This window comes from Tenebrio molitor, chromosome 2 (genome assembly GCF_963966145.1).
Source record: "Tenebrio molitor chromosome 2, icTenMoli1.1, whole genome shotgun sequence".
Taxonomy (NCBI): domain Eukaryota; kingdom Metazoa; phylum Arthropoda; class Insecta; order Coleoptera; family Tenebrionidae; genus Tenebrio; species Tenebrio molitor.
Window position 1 is genome coordinate 12,591,522 of NC_091047.1, and position 8,579 is coordinate 12,600,100.

The 8,579-nt window shown below is 36.4% G+C and overlaps 2 protein-coding genes across 2 annotated transcripts; one reads left to right on the forward strand and one right to left on the reverse strand.

Moving 5' to 3' along the window:
- Positions 1 to 1,869: 1,869 nt before the first annotated feature.
- Positions 1,870 to 5,659, reverse strand: LOC138123267 (uncharacterized). Its single transcript, XM_069037890.1, has 3 exons — positions 4,822 to 5,659; positions 2,966 to 4,111; positions 1,870 to 2,907 (listed from the first exon to the last, which is right to left on the reverse strand). Exons 1-3 carry the CDS (start codon positions 5,447 to 5,449, stop codon positions 2,708 to 2,710), a joined length of 1,974 nt encoding a protein of 657 aa, XP_068893991.1. The 5' UTR covers positions 5,450 to 5,659; the 3' UTR covers positions 1,870 to 2,707.
- A 142-nt stretch (positions 5,660 to 5,801) lies between these two features.
- Positions 5,802 to 7,290, forward strand: Rtca (RNA 3'-terminal phosphate cyclase). The gene is made up of 5 exons (XM_069037891.1): positions 5,802 to 5,988; positions 6,045 to 6,162; positions 6,215 to 6,785; positions 6,834 to 7,092; positions 7,148 to 7,290. Exons 1-5 carry the CDS (start codon positions 5,944 to 5,946, stop codon positions 7,205 to 7,207), a joined length of 1,053 nt encoding a protein of 350 aa, XP_068893992.1. The 5' UTR covers positions 5,802 to 5,943; the 3' UTR covers positions 7,208 to 7,290.
- Positions 7,291 to 8,579: the final 1,289 nt, after the last annotated feature.

The window sequence follows — 8,579 nt, forward strand, 5'->3', positions numbered from 1 at the left end:
CCCTGTCAACTTTGATAACAAGCGATTTCTAACAAGTCATTGAACTTAAAATAAAACTTGGAAAGTGAATCAATCTAATTTAAAGAGAAAAAAATGGTGGGCCTGTCGGCTAAAGGCGTTTAAAAATAAAACTTTTTAAAACCTAATTTAATTTACAACATTTAATTAAAAAACAAAAACAAAATGAAGAAGTATACAGTAATGCGTTTTCTTTCTTTCAGTAATAAAAAAGAAACTCCGGAAAAAAGATTCGAACCCAGAGCGGCGAGCGTCCGGCCTGACCCATCGGCGCGAGAAATGCGTCAAAATTTGCAATTTTTTTTTCTTGTAAATTTACCAACGTTCGGGCGTTTCCTTTCAGGGTGGTGATATGGACAGTCAGGGCAACCACCCTGATTTTTTTTGTTCAAAAAGCCGTCTGGCGACCTCCTTGTAAAACAAATAAAGCTGTTGTAAGTAATCCTTATTAATTTTTATCAATGTCAAATTGAGGTTACGTAACATTTTTGAATCAAATTTACTTAAAATAAATGATATAAAATAACTGAAAAAGCCATTAATTAACTTTTTTGTTCGACCTGTCAGAATTTGAGAATTTTCTCCTGTGTGAACCGTAGAGGGATATGGAGGGAGCACTCTTCAAAAAAGTGGTTACGACCGCGCTTTTCTGTAGACCTAATAAAAGGTCTCCAGATGAGCCGAGAGAAACCGAAGTTAACGCAGATATTTCATCTTTCCAGTGGCGTCCCTTTAACTTTTTTTCTGGGGACGATTTTTGTAGGAATTGTAGGAAGACAACCGTAAATATTTAGTTCAAAATAAAAACAGATCAGAGTTATACAACTGAAAAAATACAAAGACAATTCACCAACCGATTCACGTGTAAAAAACCAAATCCCAGTAAAATGCCGGAACACCGACGCCTATGAAGCATCTGATGTCCAAAGACCCTCGTCACGAAATTTCACGAAGTACTGGCGATCGTTTTAAAAGGCGTCATAAAAGGTCTCCGCATAGGTCTCGCGACGTGCCGCTTTCTTTACATTGCCAGCATAGGCAGTGCTCCCTCCATATCCCTCTACGGTGTGAACGGATTTTGATAAATGTCACAATTTGTCAAAACGAAACGTCAAGCTAATTTCAAAGATTTTAAGCGATTTGGAGCCTTTAAGGGGGCTCGTCGAACAAAAAAACGTTTCACTCGTATTTTAAACTGGCCCACTCATGCCAAAAAAAGCCCAATTTACACACGAACTCGTTAAGTAAACTCCTATTTTAAAATCTTCATTGCAAACCGTTTTTTAAGTTTTTTTTTTTGTAATTTGCCTCCATTAGTCCATTTTGATTCTCTAAAGGTGGCCTTACACCAAGGCAACAATTGGCAACATGTTGCCTGCAGCATTTTTTAGTAATGACCGGCAACATTATTAAAAAATGTTGCAGGCAACATGTTGCCAATTGTTGCCTTGGTGTAAGGCCGACTTATAGACAAATTAACGAACGCGACGTCATCATCTGCGTTGTCATGATAGCCATTAATTTAAATTTACGGAACATTTTACGAAAATACATTACCAACCGCCACAAAAATCCCTAAATCGACTAAAGTAAATATGTTTGTTTAAAAACGACTTAAAAAGGGCAAATTACAAAAAATAGTATAAAAAAACCCGTTTCATAAGACCTTGAAGCACGGCTACGCCACTTGTTTTTTTAAACTTGAATTCGTGCTTTAAGACTGGTCTTATGAAACTTGTTTTTTAACATACTATTATTCAATTCTGTGTTGATTAGGTATGGTTTTAGGAGACTAAAAAAAGGAAGGTTATACTTTTACTCTTTTCGCACAATTTCGCAACTAAAAAATCATTTAACTTTGTTAAAAGTTGATTTATTAAATATTTCATGACTGGCTGATTATAAAATATACAAGAATACATTAGCTTAATTGTTTACTAAGTTATTGTTGTTTAACGTACGTAAAATGTTCAAGCAAAATGTGTTTGTTATTGAACCATACGACTAGAAGTGGCTGCAGTGAAATTTTAATATTACTTAACTAATTCAGCATTCGAGAACCATCATTAATTATTTGCGCCGGTTCCACTTTCAATCGGTTTTACCGTGGTACACCAGAAAATAAAAGATAAGCCGAGAGAACGTGCAGCGCTTAAAAAAAGTCCCCTTCTGAGGAGTGCCGTGTCGCAGGACTAAATTTTCGTAGAGTGTGATTTTTTCACACAGACCTTGGCGGTCATTATTTAGTTCTTTGGTAAAAAAATTCTAGTTTCCAATGGCACTATTTAGAAATTACAAAATTAAAACTGTTTATCACATTTAACTACATTAACAATATTATTGCATTAAATTAGTTTGTACAAGATAACAACCCTATCTACGATATGAGTATATGTATAGCTATGTAACAAAATGTATTGTTCACGAGATAGTAGTTATGAATCAGTTATTTTAGCTGCTTAAGTGATATGTAAGTACAAGATGACCAAACTTCCGTTTCCCAAAACGACTTTTCGCACCAGAACACTGTTCATCAAAGACTGATTCAATCCTAGGAGTATTTTCAAGAGTGACGTTTTCTGCTTCGACTATGGCACGTTTAGCGCGAAAACATTTAACCAATCACAACTAAAAATTCTAACTAACGTTATTTTCAAGTTTAATTCGCTGGAGATTCACTGTATCGAGTCTACAAGGCACTCGCTGCATAATCCGGTTGCAGCAAAGGCAGTTCCGGGCATTGACGTAACAAAGTAAAAGCGGGGGAGTTTATGTCGATAACCAAAGTGACCCCGGCTTGATATTCGGCCGGAATCCTGATGTGAGACGTGAAAACGTAATCGACACGCGCTTCTCTTCTGCTTTCCCTCACGACTTTCGCAATTTGCCCTGAAAATAAATAACTAAATAAATTCAAAAAAATTGACAGCGACGTGTCGTGACTGACCCACGACGTTCAGTTCTTTCCATCGCACATCGTTGATCCTCATTAATTGCGGCAGATCGACTTTTGGGTCCCATCTCGAAATCACATCTTCCGTCCTGACCATCAGCACCGACTCCGAAGAGAGTTGCGGCCACAGTTGTTCAGGGTCTACGCATTCCAAAGGATTCGTCAAGTAAATACCTTCGGGGCCCACACCGAAAATCATCTGGTGGTGCCAACTGTCGGGCACGTTGCCTTCGCACTTTTGCAAGTTCATAGTCGCTATCGGTACCGCTCCGTTTTTAATCCAGTAGCCCAGCCACGACTGCAAGTTGACCAAACGCTCAGGGTACATGGCGAAAAATCTCGAATAAATTCGTTTGTCGGACAATTTGTACAATCCGGCAATTAGGTCTCTGTGAGTGCAGCCGGCCTTGCACCTAGACAGCAGGTACTCCGTCAATGGACTTGAGTTGGCTCTCAGTTTCGTGTTTACGCATTCTTGGACCCTTTCCAGCGTGGGTATTGGAAATCGGAGAGCGTTGAGAACATTCAAGACTGCGGTGGCGCCACAAGCGGACGGTCCCACTTGTGTGATTTGCTTCAGACACGCCTCCTGATGGGTCCAAATCATGTTCTTTTCGATATTTGTACCAACTGAATTTTTGTCATCGATTAAAATTTTACCGGTGGCGTTGTGAAACGATGTTAGATTGGTTATAGTGGCGTCGCCGTTCAAACCACTTTCGCTGGGCGACGACAATTCTCCCCTGGAACTGTGGTGTCTCTTTACTACTCTCAGGGATTTCGCAGTTCGCGTCCTCTCTGACAGCGAACAAGACCACGGCATTTTTATCTCTGCTCTGGCAGTGTTGCCGGTGTCTTTTTTGGCTATCGGTTCTGGAATTGTTTTGGTGAAATTTAAATATTTGCTTTTCACGTTGCTCTCCAATTTGTTGATGTTGTTGCTTTCTGTGTGCATTTCTTTGTTTAAATCTTTTGAACAGCAAGGTTGTGGTTCCTCGATCACTTCAATTTTCGAATCTAAAGGTAAACTTGCTGCGTTGTCAATTTCTGTGTTAGATATCGAGTCAGAGTCGGCGTCTCCTGAAGGACCAGGATCGAAGTCCATTTCCAGAAAATCCATTTCTGGACTCGAATTATTCTCTAAAATGAAAACAAAACTTCATCAACATTAAGGTTGATACTATTTAATATTGCAAAAAATATATTTTAAAAATCTAACACGATCCTGCCAAGTTCGTGCTCGTTGTTATTCTTGAAAATAGATAAATTTAAAAAATTATAAACATCGCATTCACGTTGTTTTGGCATAATGGGAGGCCATGATTTATTTTTTAAACGTTGGATACACTGTTTGATTTCCGTCATAAAAGTACCTGACATGCGAACCTATTAAAATGAACATAACATGTTGTTGAATTTCCCGTGATGTCTGAGTATTCCTCTATTGCAAACAAGTAAAATCGACAATAATGCACTAGACATTGACGCTATTTATAACCTCAAACTTAGAAAAACATAACCTAATTGTACAGACAGCTTCACTACCAAATTTTTCCAATAATGTCTTCCACAAAAGACAATTCTTTTCAATTTAGTATTACATGCATTTAAAAAAAAATGCATGGCAATTTGCATAAAGACAATGGTTTTCAGAATAACACAGGTGATTAAAATGGTGTCTACTAGAATTTTTTCCTCAATGAAGTCTGCTCCAAAAAATATGTAATCAGCATTCAGCTTCATTATCCAATGTCCCAATAAATCAGAATTTAGTTTATTTAATAAATTAGTTGACAAATTAAGTATGGCTATAATTACAAAGTCAATAAAATATGGTAGAAAATACATACCTTCCCGACCATCTCCTGGAATTTCATCCAGAGGTGGGATTTCCAGGTTATAAAATGAACTAGGCAGGTCAGCAACATGATCCCCTTTATATGTGTAAATACAGCCATCATCTGATAAAGACAGCAATTCATTATCATCACTAGAACTATCACTTTCTTTAATATCTTGTTCTCTATAACTAGTACCAGCTTCACATAAATCCACAAACTCTGAAGTACAATTATTAAGGGGCATGTATGCCCCATTCAAAAAATCATTCTCTACAGGGATATTTAAAGAGCCCTTTTCAAATCCTGTCTGTGTCTTATGTGCATCTTTCACAGAGTGTACCTGTATATTTACAGCTTCACAATCAATAAAAGTATTGTTTAAGAAATTACTTGTTGCTGAGCTACCTTTAGAGAAACCATTTAATTTTAACACATCATTATTTAATGAACTCATGTCATCTACATTGTTATTTGTTTTCTTCTGGGTAATTTTTGGTAGTCTTGTTTTTGGAATTGCTCCTTTACTTTCGTTGGTCGTCAAACTTAAATTAGCATTGCTATCAGGATTAGTTATTTGACTGCCTGTTGGTAAATTATCCTTGTTAACCCCACTTCTAGAGGTGTCATCAGAATTCATTATAAATTACGATTCTCTAATACTTTCACGCCTGATTCAAGCTAGGGTCCAATTTGAAACGCTCACTAATATTAAACTAATTTTATTCGTAACAGCTCTTCAACTGCATTTTCATCAAATTCTGAACATTCTCGAAGAGGAAAACTGACAATATTTATTTTTACCAACACCACCACGACAGTCAGGTATACCACCATATGTACCATGACAGTTAAAGTTACTAACCACGCACTTTCTTCTTAGCTTATTAATTTAAACTCACTTACTCAAATCATAAATAAAACAATTTTTAAATTACCGCTCTATTTTTTTGCTAATTCAATATTCATATTATTTGTACAAATAGTTTAAATTCTCATTACTAAATCTAGTTACAAAAAAAGTAAACAACGTACCGTCACAGTTTGACACGTTTGACATTTAAAAAACAATTTTGCATAAGTTTCAATAGATTTTAATTTTTTTCTTGTATTGTTTAACAAAACGTTTAAAGGATGTCTTGTGCCCTTAAAGAAATAGACGGTTCCATGTTGGAAGGAGTAAGTTAAAACCTATGAATCATTAAGAAGTAATAAATAAACGAATTTTCTTATAGGGTGGACAAATTTTGAGAATTGCTTTAACTTTGAGCGTCATTAGGAAGATTCCTGTTCGTATTACTAAAATCCGTGCCGGCAGAAGTAAGCCAGGTTTAATGGAACAACACTTAAAAGGTTTAGACTTTACTGTTAAAATTCTATAAACCAGTGAAGTTATTTTTTAAAGGTCTTGAATTGTTGAGAGATCTCAGCCATGCTAAAGTAAAGGGAGCATCTTTTGGATCAACTGAGGTAGAGTTTTGGCCAGGAGAAATAACTGGTGGTACTTATGAAGCTTGTGTCAAAACTGCAGGCAGTATTAGTTTATTGTTGCAAGCAGCTTTACCATGTAGTTTATTTGCCACCTCTCATGTAACACTTAAGTTACATGGTGGAACAAATGCTGAGATGGCTCCTCAGATTGATACCACCACAGAAGTTTTTCGACCAATTTTAGAAAAATTTGGAGCAACATTTGACTTTGACCTGATCAGAAGGGGTTATTTTCCAAAGGGCGGGGGCGAAGTGGTTGTTAATATTGACCCTGTCCCCAAAATAAATCCCATTAATTTGGTAGAAAGAGGACACATTACTTCTATTTTTGGTTGGAGTTTTGTTGCAGGTTCTCTTCCTATTAAATTAGCTCATGTAATGGCTGATTCAGCTACTATTGCATTAAAGCAGTTTTATGGTAATGTAAAAATTGAAAGGTATAAAGAAGACAGGAGCATGGCTCCAGACAATTGCTCAGGTTTGATGTACGTAGTTGTGTTGTGAATTTCATAATCCAAGTTAAATGTCTATAGTTTAATAGCTGAAACTAGTACAGGCTGTATTTTGGGTGGTTCAGCACTAGGGAAGAGGAGTGAGAGTCCTGAAGACACGGGAAAGAGGGCTGCCAAAGAGTTGGCCAAAGCAATTGAAGATGGCGCTTGTGTTGATGAACATGTACAAGATCAAATTATTGTTTTTATGGCCTTGGCACAAGGACCGTCATCTGTTAAAGTAGGAGAAATCACGATGCACACAAAGACTGCCATTTTTGTTACTGAAACAATGACAGATGTAAGGAAGTGATAACTGATAAGGTTCTGCCAAAGGTTTATAAATGTGATTACAGGTGGCGTTTAAAATTATTCCTGAGGATGGCCACAACGTGATTCTTTGCAATCCTAAGTGAAGTCTGTTTTAACATTATGTATTTATTGCTCTGCCAAATTGTTATTTATAATTTGTAAGAAATAAACCAAAGTAACAACATGATTTTTTTATCTTTAATTTAGAACAAACACAAAGAATCTGTGAAGTTTTTGGGACTGTCGTAAAGATACTGGGAAGCACAATGATGTAAGTTTTATTTATGAATTCCCTTGTCAAGTTCTGATTTTAATGTAAGCATTTACATAGTTTCTCGAGTATATCTGCGAAGTCAAAGTTAGCAATTGTATTTTATCGTGGATGTGTATCTGTTTTTATTACTTCTGTCTTTATTAAATTTGGATCTGTGTGTAATAAAACGCGTCAAACGCGAAATGGAGTCGGCATTCCTATGATAAACAATGAATACACAATAACATCGGTGTGAGTCGCGTTTTGTACTACGGAAATTGAGATAATCTAATATTGATGAGCGTGTAAAGTCGGTATGGGTCATGGGTGGATACTCACGACGTGGTGCAAGCATCAGTATTTCCTCGATCACATCAGCTTTTCGGAAGAGAATCAAACAAAAAAAGCAAAATCGTAATTTTTATTCGTCGTTCATGTGGAGCGGAAATTCATGCTCGGCAGGTTTCTTTGCGAGCGACTTAGTTATCACTACCACCTTTTGTCCCGTCCCGTCCGTATGTACTTAAAAGATTATCCTTCACAAATATTAAAAGATTTTAACTAATTAAAGCAAACAGTGAATTTTAATTTGTCTAATCTAGGTAGGTATGGGGAGGGGTAGAATAACCGAGGTGATTAAGAACAGGATTGATTCTGAAGTTCTTAACATTACTTCAAGTTCAGGTTTATTACCGATAAAACGACTTGAGGTCGTAACAGATGTCAAAGTATCGAACATCTTGCAGGAGTGGAGGCGCTTTAGGCCTTTCCACTTTCACGAGTTCCATGCCCCGTGGGTTGAAACTGTTGAAACTGATATTGTCACAGCGGCAAGTATTCTTTATTAGATTTAAAAGCATTGCCAGATGCGTTATAAAGGAACTTTCGGTGTACTTTTTCTGTTGGTTTAGTTTTTTTTCATCAATAGTTCAGGGGTAGTTCGGGTACATAATAACGAAGTTTGTCGTAGCAGGACAGTTCTCAGTTCATATATCCGTGTTAGTTTTTAACAAAAATAAAATACAAAAAAAAAGAACACCATTTGCTTTTTAATTATTTTTTACAAATATTTCTTTCAACAATAAGTACTTACCTAAGACATGCGAAAAACATTTTTCAATTTACTAAGTACCTACTAATTATTAGTAATTTCTTTATTCAGTCTAGACAAGACGTTTTTCAGACAGAATACCTACTTATTTAGAAATCCTGTTGCTCAAAAA

Bases quoted from the DNA above. Each gene is read 5' to 3' on its own strand.
- LOC138123267 (XM_069037890.1), bottom strand. From the start codon at position 5,449: ATGAATTCTGATGACACCTCTAGAAGTGGGGTTAACAAGGATAATTTA. The intron at 4,112-4,821 runs GTATGTATTTTC...TTTTCATTTTAG, and splicing joins TCCAGGAGATGGTCGGGAAG to AGAATAATTCGAGTCCAGAA. The intron at 2,908-2,965 runs GTCAGTCACGAC...ATTTATTTTCAG, and splicing joins GAAAGAACTGAACGTCGTGG to GGCAAATTGCGAAAGTCGTG.
- Rtca (XM_069037891.1), top strand. From the start codon at position 5,944: ATGTCTTGTGCCCTTAAAGAAATAGACGGTTCCATGTTGGAAGGA. The intron at 5,989-6,044 runs GTAAGTTAAAAC...ATTTTCTTATAG, and splicing joins ACGGTTCCATGTTGGAAGGA to GGTGGACAAATTTTGAGAAT. The intron at 7,093-7,147 runs GTAAGGAAGTGA...ATGTGATTACAG, and splicing joins TTACTGAAACAATGACAGAT to GTGGCGTTTAAAATTATTCC.